General features: G+C 45.5%; 2 protein-coding genes across 2 annotated transcripts in view; one reads left to right on the top strand and one right to left on the bottom strand.

Moving 5' to 3' along the window:
• Positions 1 to 121: 121 nt before the first annotated feature.
• LOC310856230 (peptidyl-prolyl cis-trans isomerase FKBP4-like) lies at positions 122 to 1804 on the top strand (the record flags this gene model as incomplete). The annotated part of the gene is made up of 1 exon (XM_083761514.1): positions 122 to 1804. One exon carries the CDS (start codon positions 122 to 124, stop codon positions 1802 to 1804), a length of 1683 nt encoding a protein of 560 aa, XP_083617640.1.
• A 3428-nt stretch (positions 1805 to 5232) lies between these two features.
• The window catches only part of ncf1 (neutrophil cytosolic factor 1), a gene marked incomplete at its 3' end in the record, with an annotated part of 20228 nt that continues 3263 nt past the window's right edge, over positions 5233 to 22197 (bottom strand). Inside the window, exons 3-12 of the mRNA XM_083761502.1 lie at positions 21484 to 21559; positions 15108 to 15216; positions 14262 to 14324; positions 12976 to 13028; positions 11738 to 11860; positions 10299 to 10406; positions 8643 to 8760; positions 7875 to 7985; positions 6735 to 6892; positions 5233 to 5612 (exon numbers count right to left, since the gene is read on the bottom strand). Of these exons, the coding sequence (XP_083617628.1) occupies positions 5233 to 5612; positions 6735 to 6892; positions 7875 to 7985; positions 8643 to 8760; positions 10299 to 10406; positions 11738 to 11860; positions 12976 to 13028; positions 14262 to 14324; positions 15108 to 15216; positions 21484 to 21559 (1299 nt within the window). The remainder of the gene's footprint in view (positions 5613 to 6734; positions 6893 to 7874; positions 7986 to 8642; positions 8761 to 10298; positions 10407 to 11737; positions 11861 to 12975; positions 13029 to 14261; positions 14325 to 15107; positions 15217 to 21483; positions 21560 to 22197) is intronic.

The raw sequence follows: 22197 nt of genomic DNA, 5'->3' as shown, positions 1-22197 counted from the left end.
TGCTTTCTGAAACGCTCTGTGACTGATGTTCATGCCTCGCTGTCCCCTGTCTGTGTTAGAGGAGATTCCAAATTCAATTCATTCTTCATAATATAGAAACATTATTTCTGCAACAACAACAATGGCCGCAGAGGAACAAACACAACAGCACCTCCCCATGGTGGGAGAGGAGGACGTCGCGCCACAGAAGGACGGAGTCCAACAGCGCCTCCCCATGGAGGCAGAGGAGAAGGACGGAGTCCAACAGCGCCCCCCCATGGAGGGAGAGGAGAAGGACGGAGTCCAACAGCGCCTCCCCATGGAGGGAGAGGAGAAGGACGGAGTCCAACAGCGCCCCCCCATGGAGGGAGAGGAGAAGGACGGAGTCCAACAGCGCCTCCCCGTGGTGGGAGAGGACGTCACGCCGCAGAAGGATGGGGGCGTCCTGAAGCTGGTGAAGCGGGAGGGCTCTGTCGACGAGCGTCCCGCGCCGGGCGACAAGGTGTGGGTGCACTACGTGGGCACGCTGCTCGACGGCACGCCGTTCGACTCCAGCCGCGAGCGCGGCGAGCAGTTCACGTTCGTGCTGGGCGAGGGCAGCGTCATCAAGGCCTGGGAGCTGGGCGTGGCCACCATGACGGTGGGCGAGCTCTGCACGCTCACCTGCGGGGCCGCGTACGCGTACGGCCCGCAGGGCCAAGCGCCCAAGATCCCGCCCAACGCCACGCTGGTGTTCGAGGTGGAGCTGCTCCGCTTCCGCGGCACGGACGTCACGGAGGACGGCCTGGTGACGCGGCGCCGCGTGGTCACCAAGGGCAGCGGCTACGCCCGGCCCGGCCTGGGCACCGTGGTGGAGGTGGCCGTGGAGGGCTCGTTCGAGGGCCGCGCCTTCGACCGCCGCGAGGCGCTCCAGTTCGAGCTGGGCGACGGCGATGCCGCGGGCCTGCCCGAGGGCGCCGAGGCGGCCATCACGGCCATGGAGCAAGGGGAGGAGTCGCTGTTCGACGTGGCGCCCGAGTACGGCTTCGGGAGCGGCGGGAACGCTGCGTACGGCGTGCCCGGCGGCGCCCAGCTGACGTACCGCATCCGCCTGGCGGCCTTCGACAAGGCCAAGGAGCCGTGGGAGATGAGCGCCGCAGAGAGGCTGGAGCAGAGCGCCCTGGTCAAGGAGAAGGGCTCGCGGCGCTTCAAGGAGGGCAAGTACCAGCAGGCGCTGGCGCAGTACAAGAGGGTCCTGAGGTGGATGGAGGGCGGCGGCAGCGGCGAGCAGGGCTTCTCCGAGGAGGAGGGGGAGGCGGCGAGGGCGCGCGCGCTGCGCCTGGCCGCCTACCTCAACCTGGCGGCGTGCGGCCTCCGGCTGGAGGACACGGACGCGACGCTGGAGAACTGCGCCAAGGCCCTGGAGCTGGACGAGCGCAGCGAGAAGGCGCTGTTCCGCCGCGGCGAGGCGCTCCTCGCCACCAGGGAGTACGAGCGGGCGCGGGCCGACTTCCAGAAGGTGCTGCAGCTCTACCCGGCCAACGGGGCGGCCCGGGCGCAGGCGGGCGTCTGCCTCAAACACATCAGGGCGCAGCGGGAGAAGGACAGGCGCCTCTACGGCAAGATGTTCCACAAGCTGGGGGAGGAGGAGGAGGCCACCGAGAAGCCTGGGAACAGCGTTGAGGTGGTGGAGGAGGAGGGCAAGAAGGACGAGGAGGGCAAGAAGGAGGAGGAGGGCAAGAAGGATGAGGAGGGCAAGAAGGAGGAGGAGGGCAAGAAGGATGAGGAGGTCGTGAGCATGGAGGTGGAGAACGCCGGAGGCGCGGAGGGAGAGAAGGCGGCATAAAACGTGGAGGATGGAGGAGAGAACGGAAGACCGCTAAGGGAGCGGTTCTCATGAAGACCGCTAAGGGAGCGGTTCTCATGAAGACCGCTAAGGGAGCGGTTCTCATGAAGACCGCTAAGGGAGCGGTTCTCATGAAGACCGCTAAGGGAGCGGTTCTCATGAAGACCGTTAAGGGAGCGGTTCTCATGAAGACCGCTAAGGGAGCGGTTCTCATGAAGACCGCTAAGGGAGCGCTTCTCATGAAGACCGCTAAGGGAGCGGTTCTCATGAAGACCGCTAAGAGAGCGGTTCTCATGAAGACCGCTAAGGGAGCGGTTCTCATGAAGACCGTTAAGGGAGCGGTTCTCAAACCGTTTTCAAGAGTGGACGCCCGTTTGAGAAGGCCAGGGACAAGGCCTTGAGCCATGAGCCCACGGAAAGATTCATGTAACAAATGTAAACAAATGTAAAAAAGACTTAAAAAACAGTATAACTTGTACACATCAACAAAAACAAAAAATTATAATCTAAAAAAAGTATTCAAAAATGTACACATTTTCCAAAATAGTGAATAGCCAATCTACGTCACATAACATCAAAACGCATCACAATCTTGTATCAGATTTATTTTTTTTCCGGTTCCACTTGGTTCCATTTGTATCCTATATAGACGCCGAGACGGTATTTCTCTCCACACCAAATCTGCTATATATTCATAGGATATCTAATGGGGATGATCCGACACTTTGTCCGACACTTGTCACTGGACAGTTTTCAGACGGACCTGCGCACCAAGTGTCCGTGTCCTCTTCAGACAATAACACCACCAGACACCGCAGACAGTTCACCAGACTGGGGGAAGCCGCTGAGATCACTTTGCTTGTCCCCGTGGATTGGAAATAGGATTTAAAAGGCTATCCGATGGTAGCGTGGATTACAGCACAGTTGTGTGCAATTATTCAATAAAGAATTATTACCCCTATTACTACAAAAACAATGTTTTATTGCTTAAACTTATGTATTCACTATTCATTGATTCACTAGTATACCAAAATCCATTTGAAAAAAATGCTTTCTCACTGTTCTCGGGTCAAATAATGATATGCGATTAAAATGCGATTAATCTAGATTAATTAATCGCAAAGCCTCTGATTAATTAGATTATTTTTTTTAATCGAGTCCCAGCTCTAGTTTATAGCTATCTAGCTATATATCTGGTGTTGTGTTTATACTTTATAGCATACTCAAATATGCACCTGCAGTTTGGTTTGGGCATCTCCAAAGCAAACATCCAACATTGTATTTACCTGCCATATAGTGTCAACCCCCTTACCCCTGTGTCGGATCGCTGGTTAGACTGGCATCTTCACCGATAACGATATGATCCGATATTATGACAAAGAAGGGCCGATCCGATACCGATACAGTATCGGGACGTCTCTAATATCTAACAGAGGTGTAAGCAACGAGGGGGTGATTCTTCCTTCAATGTTTATTCATGAATTATTTTGTATATTTAACTTTTTTTTTATATTTCACACAGAAATGTTAAATTCCCTTTTATAGCAGTGTCCTGACCAATGACTCAGGCAGACGGGCAAAAAAATAACCTTCCAGAAATTAAAAGCGACAATTTTTTTTAAAATCACCCCTGTGTGAAGTGAGGGGCGCTCTTATCATCGTACATCATCATTTGCTCAGACACTATGACGTAAAATTCTCAATCCATTGTCAATGGGAATTTAAATACCTTGACAAGCAAGTACAACTTGGAGGAAGGATACCTTTTGTCTAAATGGGAATTTAATGTTTGTGTCGGACAGACTTTGTGAACATACACCACTAAAAGCTGTATATAGGAGGGGCTAGGCTCCCCTCAAAGACTGTCAAAATCTGGATAATAATCAATGGAAAAATTGCTAGAATCAAAAAGAAACAATGACATTCCTTCAGCATTGTTTTAAAAACACATATAGTTTGCAATGTTCCGTTAGCGGATGCACTTTCTAGTGTCAGTCATCAGTGTGACACTGATTTAGTCATAGATTTAGTCATCAGACACTGATCTTTCCGAAGACAAATGTTTGGGCTATGCAGGCCTATTCATAGTTTGGTTTTCTCTTCATCGTGGCTGCAGTGTGTAACAGTCAGTATGCAGTGCCAGTTGGTGCCACAGGGTGGTGCACTGCACCCTTTTGTTTTGTTGTGTGTGGAAGATCTGGGTCACTTCCACTATATGCATATACTAGCGGGCAGTATGACTAGAGGCTCCGTTCACCTTTTGTTTATGATATTAGTTCTGCCGTGAGACCTGGCGTAATAAATAATATGGTCAATACTGGATCCATGCTCTTTTTAGTAGGCTGCCAAATAAATCAGCCTATAGTGACATTCATCTGTGTCTGTGTGAAATACCTGGACTGGCATCTATTCTATACTTACTCCCTGCTCAACACATCACAAGTGACGTCATGGTGTAGTGTATTTTCGGTGGTGAGGTGACCACCGAAAATCCAGACTATGAATGAATAGGCCTTCACCGTTATTTCCATGATACGGTTTGAACGGGGAACGCACCATAAGTCGGAGCGCGCTGGTCACAAGAAAAGGTATCTGTAGTTAAAGGACAGTAGACACAATAAATGAGTGAAGCCAGGCAGATTTATTCAAACACACTGCCGTTAATTAAGAGGGACATTGCAACATGAATGGCATAGCGTTGGGTTCTTAAATCCAGCAAAAAGCATAAGCTATAGATTGTCCTTACAGGATTTCATGTTTTTATAATATAGCCTATAGAAGAGTATATTTGGACGTCTCTAAATGTTCTGATTAATTGAACACGGTGGACCCTGTTGTAAACAAGTGTAATGCTGTATCAGTGTGTCGTCCACAGTAACAGTCTTTGTATTGAGTTATTACATATTTAAATCAATTAATCAATCAATCAGTTAAAACAATCACAGTTAAGTTCACACTATTTTTGAGTGGTGCAACCACTCCCAAGGAACAGCAATGTCCGTTTCCGCCCTAACTATGTGACGTTAACCCACCCATGTGACTGTGAGCACGAGTATGACTATTAGTACCAGTAGGGGCGCTGCTGTGCCAGGAACAGAGACAGAGAGAGTGCTGCACTGTTGCCTGCTAGAGAGAGAGGGGGGATCTTTTTATTTTATCGTGACAATGTGGTGCAAATCTTTGACTATAATTATTTCGCAGTGGACGTTTTAACTTGTATTTTTGCTTCTGTGGGGTCGCGGAAAACAACATATTTTGAGATTGGGGGGGTCGGCGGCCAAATACAGATCATTCTGGCGGTCCTTGACCTGAAATGGTTTGAGAATCACTGACATAGAAACACATGATGTTTTTCATAAAAACTGATTTTAGAAGACATTTAGAAGACACTCAGAAGACTCAGAAGACTTGGGTCTAAAAACTCTGGTTTAACTCTGGCTGGTTTTGCCGACGCTCAGTTTGCTCCGGGTCTTGTCGCTACATCGCTCCAGGATCAGGTCGGCGCCGGGCCGGGGAGGGACGGTGGGAGTGGAGCTCTTCAGAGTGCCGTAGCGCTGCGGCTCCGATGGAACGGAGCTGGTACCGGGCCGGGGAGGGACGGTCGGAGTGGAGCTCTTCAGAGTGCCGTAGCGCTGCGGCTCAGATGGAACGGAGCTGGTACCGGGTCGGGGAGGGACAGTCGGAGTGGAGCTCTTCAGAGTGCCGTAGCGCTGCGGCTCAGATGGAACGGAGCTGGTACCGGGCCGGGGAGGGACGGTCGGAGTGGAGCTCTTCACACCGGGGCTCTGGGGCTGCTCTGGGTCGTCCTCTGTAGGAGGAAATAATACTAATCTTTATTGTCCCGAAAGGATATTTGTCTTCACAATCTGTTCAACACCAACATCACCAACCAGGGAAACTCCCCCCTGTCAAGGTTTAAAGGAGCAACTTGGACACTCAGGCATGAAGGAAGCATGAGTTCAAGTCCGTTGCTCTCCCCATGTCCCCCATATATGGGGACTAGGTTGGTGGAGGGTGTGTAGAGCCCAGGATCACTTTAGATGATTGACACAGGGGTGAAAATTGGGTTACAAAATTGTGGGATAAAAAAACAACACAGAGCACACATAACACCAAGACAATACAAAAACAAAAACAAAACATGAGGTCCCCACTGTGTGTACAGAACCATCCTATCGGCGGGGCAGTTTGTTTAATGCCGCGATGGCTGAGGGGCCAAAACTCCTACTGAAACGGACCTTTTTCCAGGGCAAGGTTCTGTATCTTTGTCCAGACGGCATGAGGTTAGAGAAGCGATACAGAGGATGATCAGTGTCATTTGATATTGAAAGTGCTAGTCGTTTGATGGCCTTATTGTTCATAATCAGAAAGTGTGGGTGTAGGAAGTCCGGTGATTTTGGAAGCAATAACGGGTACTACTGAAAAGTTCAGTAAACACTGGCGTTGAATTTAGCACAATAACGGTTCCATCTGCACACTCTCAGATCTAGTTATTGGAGTCGGTGGTCTAAAAACCTGAGGAGAAGAGAGGGGTGTTCTTTCCTTGAGTTTTTATTACACAATACTTAGTCAGTGGTGGAAAAAGTACTACATTATTTTACTTAAGTAAAAGTACCATTACTGCAATTTAGACGTACTTCGTTACAAGTAAAAGTACGGAATTGAAGTACTGTAGGCCTACTTATCGGTCAGGTTTGAAAAGGGCAGAAGAAACTATAAAACTAACACTAAAACTAAGCGTTTTCACAGACTTATAAACTAACTGAATTAGCCCATTCTGAACGGGAACCCATGTTGGTGTTGGCATCATGTTATGCTTTAGCTATTGAAAAATAGCAGATCTACAAGCTCATAGCGCGCCACCGAGTGGCATAGTACCTTTCCTTTCCTTAGTCCAGTTACCCTGGGTAAACATAGTTCCTTTCCTTACCTTCTTGGTCGCTGATCTCCTGCAGAGGTGAGTCCAGCGTGAGGCCGGTGGACATCCTCCTCATCTGGACGAAGACCTGACTCCTCCTCCGGTAGTCGTCCTGAGACAACCTCTTGCCCGACCGCATGTGGATGCTCTGCACGTTCCTGATGCTGGAGCTGAGAGACACCACGTTAAAACACATTTAGCCTGATGCTGGAGCTGAGAGATTAATTTATTATAATATCATATTATTATGTTATAATATTATAGACACGTTCCTGATGCTGGAGCTGAGAGACACCACGTTATTAAATACTGATTCATTAAAACACATGTAGCGCTATCATTTATTGACAAATTAGGACCTTAATTCACGCCAGCATTTTTTTAATTTGAGCTCTTATTTTGATAAAAGCCACCATTTCCGGTCAGTTTGCATGTAGACCTGAATTTGGCCTTGTTGACAATGTGAATCCAGACCGGAGCTCTGGGCAGCTCCACATCGTCGGCTCTGTGACGTCAAAGACACGTTTGTTTTGACCCAAAAATGTCATCTGGGACAATTAAGGAATAGGAGATACAGGCGATTGAAAGAAACGGATAGAATGTATTATTATGGCGACGGCGATCTAAGATGAACGATCCAGTGTCGTGCTAACAACACAGCTAGCTAACCGGCTAACGTGAGTAGCATTATGGGTCACTCGATCGAATGCACTATAACAGCGCAATTGACTTAGATCTTCGGCAATGGCGCTGACAGTATTAAGATGTCCTCTCCTCTCCTGCTCATGAACATTCTAACCACAGACAGACGGAGATATGAGAATATCTATTTTATTTGTCACTGACGTATCTTTATTTGTCTGACTTATCTGTATTTGTCACTGATTTATCTCATCGTCATTTTTCGACCGCTGTCGAAATTCAAGTATCTGACTAATGTATACGAAGTCACAATGCGAACTTTGATGAGGCAGTATGTTTTAAAAACAAGTTTTTTACTTGTACCTGAAAAGTACATAATTATTGTTGGTTTCTGTCCGACAGTAGAGATAAAGACATTTGGTACAGAGACCAGGAGGAGGTGTGTACGTGCCTTTAGATGAAGTATTTGCTATGGTACAGTGGTACATTTGGTACAGTGCGGTACTTTACCGTCGGGGCGGGGGCGTGTTCTTCTGGGGGGCGATGGGGTTTGGCTCCGCCTTCTGGCCGGCTTTACGCAGAAACATGGAGGGGAAATGTCCCGTGTTGTCCTCTCCTCGCCTGTTGGAGAAAATACAAAATATATATAAATATATATTAAATTCCCATCTTAAAACACACACTTTTGTTTCCTTTTAACCACACGTTGATCTGTTTGTTGTCGTGTCATGTGTTGTTTTTTTGTTCTCACCTTGTACAGCACTTTGGTCAATTGTTTTTTCTTTTTTTAATATATATATTTTATCCCACGATTTTGTAACCCATTTTTCACCCCTGTGTCAATCATCTAATGTGTGAACCTAGTCCCCATATATGGGGGACAAGGGGAGAGCAACGGACTTGAACTCATGCTTCCTTCATGCCTGTGTCCAAGTTGCTCCTTTACACCTGACAGGGGGGAGTTTCCCTGGTTGGACGTAGCGCGTGGAAGGAACACGTTATTCCAACCAGTTCCTTTCCCCTCCATCAGGCGACTTTGGTCAATTGTTGTAAAATATGCTTTATAAATAAAGTTTGATTTGTATCTACAAACTTGGCTGTTTACACAATATATATCATGTGGAACCAAGTCGAACTAAATGCCTCGACTCGGCGTGCGTGCGTGCGTACGTGCGTGCGTTATGTGCGTGCGTGCGTGTGTCTCTCTGCGTGCGTGTGTGTGTGTGTGTGTGCGTGCATGCGTGCGTGCGTGTGTGCGTGCGTGTGTGCGTTACGTACCGGACCACCCACCAGCCGTCCAACAGCTGGTGGATCACCTCCACAGATTCTCCTGAATCCAGAGAGATCTCGTCTTCATTCTGAGCTTCATACGTCCTGGTGCTGACGTACCGCTCCCCTAGAGAGAGAACACAAGGACACACTCAATATACTGACTGATGTACTGCTGAGTACACACAATACTGACTGACGTACCACTCCCCTATAGAGAGAGTACACACAATATACTGACTGACGTACTGCTGAGTACACACAATACTGACTGACGTACCACTCCCCTATAGAGAGAGTACACACAATATACTGACTGACGTACTGCTGCCCTAGAGAGAGTACACACAATATACTGACTGACGTACTGCTGCCCTACGGAGTACACAAGGACATACTCTCACAATATATACTGACTGACGTACTGCTATAGAGAGTACAGAAGGACAGGGTTGGGTAACTCTGACGATGGAGAGGGCCGCTATGTTTCCACACTCACTCCAGAGGGGCCACATCGCAGATTACTGTCGTAGCAAAAAAAAAAAAAAAATAGCCGATCTACAAGCTCAAAACGCGTCGCACTGCAACGCGTTTTGATCAGCTATTTTCTTGCTGCCTGAATTATGTTTTGCTATTTTTGAATTGAAATCCTGTAAGAGGGCACTTTTGGGGCGAAAATAGCAGATCTACAAGCTTGTAGATCAGCTATTCACACCGAGCCAGCCTTAGGCCAAATTCCAACACTGGGGATTGGAATACGCCAGTATTGGAATTTGGCCTACAGTATAATTATAGACCGATTCCGTAGCTGGTTTCATGGTCGCAGCCTACGTATTTCCTGTAGGCGGACTCGACGTAGCTGTGGGGTTTAAACCCTCACCAGGCGCACCTCTTCCACTACAGTGAACGGCAGAGTGACTGATGTTAGTTTGCCTCAAACTTTACTCCTTTACCTGCTTTTTTACTAACACTAACATTACAAAGATGCCCAGAACATCGAGATGAACCTGTGTAGTTTATGGCTGCTCCAACAGTAGTGGCAACATAAATAATTAAATAAAACGGAATGTCTAATATCCGCCAGTCTTACCCAATATCAAATCTTTCTGTTTTATGAACACAAGGCTGCTGTATTTTATACCTCATACTAAGCATTTAAAGTATGAGGTATAAAGTACACTGGCGTTATCTATCTTTCATTGCTTCGTCTCAACCATTACTCAATGGCTCTGGTCTCAGCCACCGCGGTGGATATTAGACATTCCGTTTTATTCATTTTTTTATGTTGCCACTACTGTTGGATCAGCCATAAACTACACAGGTTCATCTCGATGTTCTGGGCATCTTTGTAATGTTAGTGTTAGTAAAAAGCAGGTAAAAGAGTAACATTTGAGGCAGACTAACATCAGTCACTCTGCCGTTCACTGTAGTGGAAGAGGTGCGCCTGGTGAGGGTTTTACCCACCCAGCAGCTACGTCGAGTCCGCCTACAGGAAATATGTAGGCTGCGACCATGAAACCGCTACGGAATCGGTAGGCTGGCTCTGAGGCTGTGTTTACCTGTGACATCATCAGTGTTTGCCTGTGGCTGTAACATCGTCAGTGTTTGCCTGTGTCTGTGACATCATCAGTGTTTACCTGTGTCTGTGACATCATCAGTGTTTACCTGTGAAGTTGGGTTCTGGTTCTTCGGACTCTTCGGGTCCCTCTAGTGGTTCCAGGTAGGAGGCGGGAACCCAGCCCCTCCTGCTGCCCAGCAGACAGAACCACCAGCCTGAAACACGCACGCACACACACACACACACACGTATACACGCACACGCACACACACACACACACACACACACACACACACACACACACACACACACACACACACACACACACACACACACACACACACACACACACACACACACACACACGTATACAAGCACACACACACAGTCACACAGTATGATTTTAAATCTAGTTGTGGGCTCGCTCTACACACTATGGCCCTCATTTATCAATCGAGTGTAAAATCTGCCACAGATTCGAGTGCATGGTTTCGTAGTACACCCACGTCGCCACGGCATTTGTAAAGTTATCGCAAACAGCTGATCCTTCCTTCATTTCGTTCCGACGTTAATAAATGTGACGGCTGAAATATATCTGGCACGCCCTATGGAATCAAGCCTCGCCCTCGTTTTTGCGACAGGAACAACGGCAATACAATTTTGAAACCATGAAGAAAACAAAATCCCTCGCTTGCCTTTCTGCCCCCTTTCTCATACACACACAGACGCACGCACGCAAACGCAACTTGCAACTTGTTGTATCTTAAATAAATAAACCTGCATGAATTAAATAAAGCTGTCTGTTTCTCCTCTCGCTTCGCTTCCCTTGCTGCCTCCCTTGCTCCTCACCCCCGCACGCATGCACGCACATATCGCAATTTGCAAGCAACTTTCACTGTGTGTTGTTAGTTGTATATAAAATTATTAAAATGTTTATTCATTTAATATACAACAAGAATAGTGAACGAAAACCTGAACCTGTGATTATGTGAAGCATTAATTAAATAACATTGCTCACGTCATTGGAATGAGTTTCAGCCCATGACCGGTATGCGCTCAAGCAAAACACTGTTTAAATGGCTTAAGCATGACTTGCAGCATTGTTGTTAATTGCGCGATTTTAATAATCTTGCACACTTGGAAATATGATAATATATTACCAATTTCATATGACATGCTTTTATTAAAAAAAAAAAATTCACATGTAGGCTATTATTAGTTTTATACATTTTAGGAGTGAAAACATATGTTTAGATGCCTGTGACAGCCTCTCAGCTGGTCAAACAATGCTGCTCCGCTGTTCTACGACAGAAAAACAGGTGAGGACAAAACGTACGCCAGCTCCCGAGCAGACGTGAGTTTTGAACTTTGTCAAGTTCAATTTCAAGCTTTGGCGGAAATGTTAAATGCCGAAAATGTCGGTAATTTCGGCGTGCACCCATATTTTGGCGTACGCACGGTTGATAAATGAGGGCCTATATGCCGTGTGTGTGTGCGTGTGTGTGTGTGTGTGTGTGTGTGTGTGTGTGTGTGTGTGTGTGCGTACCATTAGCGCTCTTCTCCACTATGTCCACCATGTCTCCAGTGAGGAGCTCCATCTCGTTGTTGGTGCTGGTGGTGAAGTCTGCCACCACCCTGTAGGTCTCTAACAGGATGGGCCCCGAGATCTCTGGAAAACACAACCCCAAATGAACCACCACACCACCCTGTATAGGTCTCCAACAGGATGGGCCCCGAGATCTCTGGAAAACACAACCCCAAATGAACCACCACACCACCCTGTATAGGTCTCTAACAGGATGGGCCCCGAGATCTCTGGAAAACACAACCCCAAATGAACCACCACACCACCCTGTATAGGTCTCTAACAGGATGGGCCCCGAGATCTCTGGAAAACACAACCCCAAATGAACCACCACACCACCCTGTATAGGTCTCTAACAGGATGGGCCCCGAGATCTCTGGAAAACACAACCCCAAATGAACCACCACACCACCCTGTAGGTCCCCAAATGAACCACCACACCACCCTGTAGGTCCCCAAATGAACCACCACACCACCCTGTAGGTCCCCAAATGAACCACCACACCACCCTGTAGGTCCCCAAATGAACCACCACACCACCCTGTAGGTCCCCAAATGAACCACCACACCACCCTGTAAATATTGTCGTGTAACATTGTCAATGTTTAAGAACCACTGACACCATGTCAGTGGTTCTTAAACATTGTTGTGTCAAGGACCCCCAAGATTATATGTATTTGGCCGCCGACCCCCATCTGACAATGTGTTGTTCCAGGGGCATGAGGGAACCCCCCCCCCCCCCCGAAGCAAAGATTTGAGTTAAAAACGAGCAATTATTGCTATCTACAAGCTCATATAGCGCTATATGAGCTTGTAGATCTAAGTACAACATAATGCTTAACCCATTCTGAACGGGAACCCATTTTGGTGTTAGCATCATGTTGTGCTTTAGCTTTTGAAAAATAGCAGATCTACAAGCTCATAGCGCGCCACCGAGTGGCGCGATACGAGCTTGTAGGTCTGCTATTTTTGAAAAATCGAAGACACTTTTAGAATCTGATCTCAGGTCAGAATGGGTTAATAATGAAACTGTCAGGATGTAATAGACATTTTTAGAATCTGATCTCAGGTCAGAATGGGTTAAATGGGATGGGGATAAATATAAAGTCTCATCGGACACACCTGTGGTGGTCTCACTGGAAGTATAATATAATAATAATAATATAATATAATAATAATATAAATGTATAAAGTCTCACCGGACACGCCCGTATTCTCACTGGAAGGGACAAAGGTCTCGCTTTGTTTGCCACTGAGAGAAGAAAGGAACATAAAATGATCAAATTGTTATCAACCATAATAATAATGAAAATATAGTGTTTAATAATTAATAATGAATCTGTCACAGACATGTGTTGACATCATCATGGCCATTGCACATGTTCACATGACAGGAGCACTTCACATTCAAAGCACATTCATTCAGACCATAATTCTGAACATCAATTGTATTCATTATTTCAATCAAGCAGGGCATCTTCCCGGTGGGCCGCGACCGTAGGGGGCCGCCTTTTGTTTTTTTTGACAGGCAGGCCAATAGGCGACAGGCCACCAGGAAACTTCAGAAACGTTATACATCCACATATGATAACAGCATCCTAAGGTTAGCAAGGAATATCACCTCTAATACTAAGCATGTGTTGTATATGGAGAATATAGGCTGCTACCTTCAGAAAGGAGATATGGTGTTCCAGCATACAATAAGGTCAGACTAAAGAGGTCCTTTTTGTCCACCAGTCGACCTTGAGGCTTAATCAGGAGTTGTAGTAGCCACGGGGTAGTCTAAGCGGTGGATATTGCTCATGTCTTTATGTATGTAAATTTTCTTGTTCTTTGTGTTATGTCAAATGTGTGTATATGTGTTCTGCATACTTGGCTGCTGTGTCGCAAGACACATTTCAGTGTGAACTGACAATAAAGTACTATATCATATATCATATCATAATGTCACTGTACCGTCCTGTATCAGTGAGTGACAAATAAACCCTCTACAAAGGGTTGTGTAGTTGTCTGTTGGTTTGTATCATTCATGTTGTTCTGTAAAAGTGGTGGTATTATTAGGGCTTGTTTGTTTGTGTGTGCCTCGACGGAGCGGGCGGTAGAGTGTCTGCTATCTGCGTGCTGGTTGTGGTGGGCCGGTCGGTCTGGTCTGGTCTGGTCTGGTTGTGGTGGGCCGGTCGGTCTGGTCTGGTCTGGTCTGGTCTGGTCTGGTTGTGGTGGGCCGGTCGGTCTGGGCGCAAATTCACGCGAAAATGCCCCGGGCCGAATCTTTGTCCCAGGAACTATGGTCCCACCCTGAGGTACTGTATTTTACACTGTAATGCATTTTATCTAAAATAAAGGATTTTAACCATGTGTGGCCGGTCTGAACTGGGAACTGGGAACTGGGAACTGGACAGACAGACAGACAGACAGACAGACAGACAGACAGACAGACAGACAGACAGACAGACAGACAGACAGACAGACAGACAGACAGACTAACTTCGGAGCAGGAGGGTTCTCGTCTGCGCGTCGGACCGTGAAGAAGGTCGTTAACAAACTGGACCTGGAGATAATGACACACATCAGTATTAGAGTGTGTGTGTGTGTGTGTGTGTGTGTGTGTGTGTGTGTGTGTGTGTGTGTGTGTGTGTGTTCATGCGTGCGTATGTTTCGTGCTAGCCATGGTTCATGACTCTCGTATTCATACGAGAGTCAAGGCGCAACTGCAGCCTGTTTTACGCGATCGCTACATTTACAACCAAAACGTATATATAAACATTCCGATTTCAAATATAAAGTATTCACAATTTGTCCCACGGGTGTTAGAAATTTGCTGCTCCAGCGATTAGCATTGCTGCATCCCGCGTTATTTAATAAAAAGCATTTTTATCCGAGGTGTTATTTTGCCATTGGCTTTCAACTACGCGCCCCTATCGGTCGGGAGGAGGGTGGCACTCGGTGTGTTCGATATGGGTACGCTGACCGCCCTGCCAATACAGACTAATAGGCGAGTGCGCTCCCGGTGTGCATCTGTGGATTTCCCAAACGAACCCCGTTTGAAAAAAGTAGCCGGGGAGCTCGGACAAAAATGCTTTTTTATTAAACAACGCGGGATGCAGCAATTCTAATCGCTGGAGCTGCTACTAACTAACACCCGTGGGACAAATTGTGAATACTTTATATTTGAAATCGGAATGTTTATATATACATTTTGATTGTAAATGTAGCGACCGCGTAAAACAGGCTGTAGTTGCGTCATGACTGTCATGATAATTATCATGGCAGTCATGTTTCAGGGCTAGTCCCGTGCGTGTGTGCGTGCGTGCGTGCATGCGTGCGTTCGTACCTGGAGATGTGCGGCGGCAGAGTAATCAGAGTACTGCAGTACTCAGACAGAGTACTCTGTCTGTTCTCTGTTGACTTCTCACTGTTGCCCAATAGATTCCACCTGTGAGCTGAGAGCACATTGATTGGTTGATTGATTGATTGGTTGATTGATTACAACACGATTTACAATGAGTGTTAACAGGATTACACCAGGACAGTTCCAACCACGCAAGCGAAGCGGACAAACTAATGACAGTCATTTCATTAATCGTAGGTATATAAACTAATGACAGTCATTTCATTAATCGTAGGTATATAAACTAATGACAGTCATTTCATTAATCGTAGGTATATAAACTAATGACAGTCATTTCATTAATCGTAGGTATATAAACTAATGACAGTCATTTCATTAATCGTAGGTATATAAACTAATGACAGTCATTTCATTAATCGTAGGTATAGCCTAATGATTATGCAAGTCCCCCCCCCCCTCCAGGTTTGACCTGAATTAGTCTACGGACCCCCCATTTAGTGGCATTTCTATCTCCCCCAATTTATATTGTGAAATCAAAGTTAACCCATTCTGACCTGAGATCAGATCCTAAAAATGTTTTCTACATCCTGACAGTTTTCTGAAAAAGCTATGTTTCTATGTCAGTCGTTCTTTGAATTTTCAAAAATAGCAGACCTACAAGCTCATAGCGCGCCACTCAGTGGCGCGCTATGAGCTTGTAGATCTGCTATTTTTCAATAGCTAAAGCATAACATGATGCTAACACCAAAAGGGGTTCCCGCCCCAAAATGGGTTAATTTAACTCAGAGAGTGTGTACAGATGGACCCATAATAAGGGTCCATTTGGTTCCTAAGCTATGTCATTTAACTGATGGGGACCCCCTGGAACTCCCTCAGGGACCCCCGGGGGTCCCCGGACCCCCCTTTGTGAACCACTGATCTAAATGACGTCATCGTAGTCCATGAGTGAGTGTGACGACACGCCATCAAGAGGAAGTGCCTCAGTGTGTCCACACACACACACACACACACACACACACACACACACACACACACACACACACACACACACACACACAGAAGTAACATTTGAACCACATTCTTGTACAATCGCCACCAGCTGCTTCCTGTAATGTAATCACACAGTGGACAGTAGCCTATAATTTAAAGACCTATTCATTCATTAGTCCCGTGTTCGGTGATAAATGGTTAACCCATTTAGGCCTGCCGTCAACATAAAAAAAAAAAAGTCTTCTAAATTCTGACAGTTTTCTGAAATTCCTCATGTTTCTATACTCAATATGTCATGTCAATGGACTCCAAAAATGATATGTAAATTGGCTGCCGACCCCCATCTGAAAATATGTTGTTCCAGGGACCCCCCCCCCCCCCAGAAGCAAAAGATTTGAGTTAAAATCAGTCGCTCTGAAAGAATACTCCAAGGTTTGCGCCACATTTTCACGATTTTTCAAAAATAGCAGACCTACAAGCTCGTATGAGCTTGTAGATCTGCTATTTTTCAATAGCTAAAGTGTAACAACGCTTGAAACACCAAAATGGGTTCCCGCCCAATTAAGGTGACCACCGGAAACTAGGACCCATGGAGACTCACTGCCAATCAAGCAATTAATCAAGGCTGAGTGGCTGGCAGCTTGCTCACTGCACACACACAGGTGTGGGAGGCTACAAGTAGGACTAGCTGCACTCATTCATTCATTCATGCATGACAGTAGATCACCACACCAGCTTCTTGTCCACCTCACCCTCCAGAACACCATCTCTCTCCACCCAACTGTGAGCGTCTCCCAAGAGCGAACGTGAGTCAGAAACTCTATGGAAACATCAGCTGTTTGTTCTGCCCCATAGACTGTAAAAAACATGGAACATCAGCTGTTTGTTCTGCCCCATAGACTGTAAAAAACATGGAACATCAGCTGTTTGTTCTGCCCCATAGACTGTAAAACATATGGAAGCGTTCCCCGGGTCTAACATGAATGTACAGTAAGAAGCCTGTCAGTCCTTGTATTGTAAATCGCCATCTTTCTAGATCCGTTTGGGCCCAGCTGGCCCATTGGCTGGCCCAGACAACGAGGCGGGACTCCCCCCCCCCCCCCACCCCTTCTTCTTAGTTGTTTTTTATTTTGACTCGAGTGGGTGGGGAATCCCGATCATAGACTGTAACGGTAGCCACGCCCCTCAGAACATACGCGACTTTATGGTCTTTTTAATAAATGGGACCATCATTTTCCAAAAAGAATATTATGACATTAGAAATGAGATTTTAAACTAGTGACTGGAAGCAGAAAGTATTCATGACCATGTTTATTAAGGTAATACAGTCTAGGTGAAGTTGGGCCCAAATACATGGACCTCTATGGGGCTATGGGGGTTTTTTGGGCCCAATGACAGCGCCACAACAGGCCATTATATGAACTTTCAGGAAATCCCAATTTCGTTAGTGGCTTCACAAAATATATGTCTGACAAATAGATCTACAAGCACAGTGAGCTTGTAGATCTGCTATTTCCAGCATGCAACCAAGTGTAAAATGACTTACACTAAATCTCTTGTCCACTAGTCCCTTCCTAACATTTTAGTCTAGTTTTTATTTGTTGACGAAATTGTCAGTATATTTAGTCTTATAGTTTTAGTCATCATAGCGTAGTTTTCATTTAGTTTCCATTTAGTTTCCATTTAGTGTCCTTCAGTGGAAAAAGGTAGGCGACGAACATTTTTCGTCTTAGTTTTAGTCGACGAAAACAACACTGTGCACTGCCCATGTGCTTTGTGTCAAATGTTTGTTCCAGTTTATTTGTGTACTTTGATGACCAGCAGTTCAGCTTTCAGTTATTCCCTTTGGTTTATGGAAACTGGAATGTGGACTATAATCAGACCTATAGTGTTTGGCCTGCCTAATTAGTAATTGGGCATCATGTGTGTATATATATATATATATATATATATATATATATATATATTTGACATATATTTATATGTATGTTTATATATTTCATATCTGAACTTGATGCTTTATGTATATCCATTTGGCCTACATTATTACTGATTGATTATTTAACATGGTTATATAGTTTCTCATATTTAATCCTAAAGTAAGTCTTATTTTATGCTTTAATATGTGACCGGGGACAGTGGTTTAATATACAAGGGGGCCATGGTCATTTTTCAGTTCTTTACATATTATGAAACTGCACACTGTAACCTTTCATATGATGTATTGCTCATTGAAATTGGGGGGGGGGAAATTAAGAAGATATGACCATTTGAAACGTGTTGAACTGGAAACCCCAAAGTACAGAATTTGCTCTTCTAAGATTTCAGCAGTGATCTGTGACTTTAGGGGGCGCTGTTTTCCCTTCATTCCTCCATTAGTCAACCAGCAGTGTTGCCATGTCTGCTTATTATAATTAGTTGCCCTTGTTTCTAAAGAAAAATAATGCATAGGCCTACTGTACCAATTTTATAATAATTTATAACCTGTTACTAAAAATGTATTTGACAAAAAGAAAGTGTAGTTGATTATTTGGGCTTGTTTTTAAAGTGTAATGATTATGAATGTTTGATTATTATGAATTATATTAATATGATTTATTATCTTGAATATGGATTGAGCTTCCATTTATGATGTGTTTGTTGGATAGGTTTATTGATGCCAAATATTGTATATTTGTTTCCTTTGTATACAGCACACACACATGGTGTGTACCAAACACACCTTAAAAACCTGAAAAAGAATTCCTTCTGCTTCTGCCTCTTCTGTGGTCAGCCTGGCCGACGGCCTCGCCTGCTCACCATTACTGTCCATTACAAACACAAACTATTTCCGAGTGCCACTCTTTCTGTGTGTGTGTGTGTGTGTGTGTGTGTGTGTGTGTGTGTGTGTGTGTGTGTGTGTGTGTGTGTGTGTGTGTGTGTGTGTGTGTGTGTGTGTGTGTGTGTGTGTGTGTGTGTGTGTGTGTGTGTGTGTGTTGTAATTCACGTTGCATCAAGTCTGTTATCCTGTGTGTGTGTGTGTGTGTGTGTGTGTGTGTGTGTGTTGTAATCCGTGTTGCATTATAGCGCCCTATTATTAGCGCCTATCTATTCGTTGTGTGAAATGAAATTGTGTAATTAGAAAGCCTACTTTCCTTAGTGTGTGCACTCTGAGCCCCCCACCACACGTATAAACAGTACTTTTTGGCCAGAAAGGGATTTTTTTTCACCGGAGGAAAAATATTCTCTTTGAGGCAGTTCTCTGGGCAATATCGGTAGAAGGCGCAACGGAGTAACTAAAAGTATTTTTTTCCCGGTGGAAACAAAATCCCCTATACTGAAGGCCTATTCATAGTCTGGATTTTCGGTGGTAAGGTGACCACCGCTCCGGTGGTGAGCTGACCACCGGAGCTGAAATAACGTTGAGCGGTGGTGAGTAAAAACAGAGAGAAGGGCTGGAGCGGTGGCGGTGGTTTGCTCTTCACCGCGGCTCAGTGACGTCATGTTGTAGTTCGGTGGTCACCTCACCACCGTAAATCCAGACTATGTATGAGCCTTAACCCTATACAGCTATACTAAAACATGAAACTTTATCATTTCTTTATACCATGAAGTAGTTTGTTTTCAGACGTGCACAAACCACTTCTGAAACGACCTCTGGAACGTGTCATACGGAGGCTGCTGTACAACATTTCGTCATGTTGTCGTGTTGAAATCAGGACCGTGAACCCAGAAAGGTTGTTTCCTTATATGAACCTAGCCTATACAATGGCTAGCAGATGAGATGAACCCATTCTGACCTGAGATCAGATTCTAAAAAGGTCTTACATCCCGACAGTTTTCTGAAAAAGCTATGTTTCTATGTCAGTCGTTCTTCGATTTTTCAAAAATAGCAGATCTACAAGCTCATAGCGCACCACTCGGTGCTAAAGCATAACATAATGCTAACACCAAAAGGGGTTCCGGCACAAAATGGATTAAGATCAATGCCTAAAAGTCATATGTCGGGCAATTTGAATACTTAGCTAAGTGAATCTCTTACAGTATTTAGACCTGAGATCGATTCTAAAAATTTCTTCATTTCTTTTTTTCTTGAAAAACCATATACGTTTCTGTCGTTCTCAAACATTTTCATGTCAAGGACCCTCAAAAACACAATTTGCCACCGACCCCCATCTGAAAATATGTGTGTTAAAAACTCTCGCTCTGAAAGAATATACATAATGTCAAAGATAATATCAAAGAGCAGATCTACAAGCCGAGTGCCGCGCTACGAGCTCATAGATCTGCTATTTTTCAATAGCTAAAGTATGGGTTAATGAGTAAATGTCCTAACCGAATCGTTCAGTTCCCTAAAGCAGTGGTTCCCAAACCTTTTCATGTCAAGGAACCCCAAATCTGTATTATCTGTATTAGGCCACGGACCCCCCATTTAACAACATTATGCCAGTGACCCCGATAAGGGAGGATTTTTAAAGCTCTAGCAGTGATTCCGAAACATATTAATTTCATGGACCCCCCAGTTTCACAGCACGCATTATGCTACGGACCCCCGATTTAGTGGCATTTCTATCTCTGGGACCCCCATTTATATTGTAAAACCACTGTTAATTTAACTCTGAGACTCTGTACAAATGGAACCAAATAGACCCTAACGGGTCCATTTGGTTCCATTTGTACACTCTCAGAGTTACAGAACCATGAGGGCACATTTTGGTTCCAAACTATCATTTAGCTGGGGACCCCCTGGAACTCCCTCAAGGACCCCTGGGGGTCCCCGGACCTCACTCTGGGAACCACTGGCCTAAAGGATTCCAACCCTGTCCACACAGTGAGGTGTTTGTCTCAGGTTAACCCTGTCCACACAGTGAGGTGTTTGTCTCAGGTTAACCCTGTCCACACAGTGAGGTGTTTGTCTCAGGTTAACCCTGTCCACACAGTGAGGTGTTTGTCTCAGGTTAACCCTGTCCACACAGTGAGGTGTTTGTCTCAGGTTAACCCTGTCCACACAGTGAGGTGTTTGTCTCAGGTTAACCCTGTCCACACAGTGAGGTGTTTGTCTCAGGTTAACCCTGTCCACACAGTGAGGTGTTTGTCTCAGGTTAACCCTGTCCACACAGTGAGGTGTTTGTCTCAGGTTAACCCTGTCCACACAGTGAGGTATTTGTCTCAGGTTAACCCTGTCCACACAGTGAGGTGTTTGTCTCAGGTTAACCCTGTCCACACAGTGAGGTGTTTGTCTCAGGTTAACCCTGTCCACACAGTGAGGTGTTTGTCTCAGGTTAACCCTGTCCACACAGTGAGGTGTTTGTCTCAGGTTAACCCTGTCCACACAGTGAGGTATTTGTCTCAGGTTAACCCTGTCCACACAGTGAGGTGTTTTTCTCACCTGGAAGGTTAGGAATGATTCTGTCTTTCCTCTCGATCAGCCCAGACTCGATGGGGAACATTTCCTTTAGCTCTTTCTGTAACGCACACGCACACGTATGCACACACACACGCATAGACAAATGCATGCGCACAAGCACACGTGTGCACACAAGCGTGCACACACACACACACACACACACACACACACACACACACACACACACACACACACACACACACACACACACACACACACACACACACACACACACACACACACACACAAACACACACACATTAAAGGCACAGTTAAAGGAGAATTCCATGCTAGAAGGCATTTATTTGTAGTTGTTACGTCCCCACCAAAGAGGTCCAGGTGTTATTTGTAGTTTTTTTTTGTATATATCCTCTCTTCATAATGTAAATAGTATCCCAAGCGGCACACTGTACTACTTATTTAGATGGAAATACTGTAAGCGAATTAGCACAAAAACCCAACGCCCATTGAGGGCTTATATTAGGGAAAATATAGCCAATAATGCACTTTTGCACAAAATGTGCGCTGACACATGCACATTAGAAACATGGGGTTTTTCAGAAAACCGACATTTGTACGATCGTCCTGAGGTCTATACATGCTTTGACCCATTCTGAACGGGGAACGCATTTTGGTGTTAGCATCATGTTATGCTTTAGCTGTTGAAAAATAGCAGACCTACAAGCTCATATCGCG

This window comes from Protomyctophum parallelum (assembly GCF_964188405.1).
Source record: "Protomyctophum parallelum genome assembly, chromosome: 1".
Lineage (NCBI taxonomy): Eukaryota > Metazoa > Chordata > Actinopteri > Myctophiformes > Myctophidae > Protomyctophum > Protomyctophum parallelum.
This window is presented reverse-complemented; position numbering and strand designations above follow the sequence as displayed.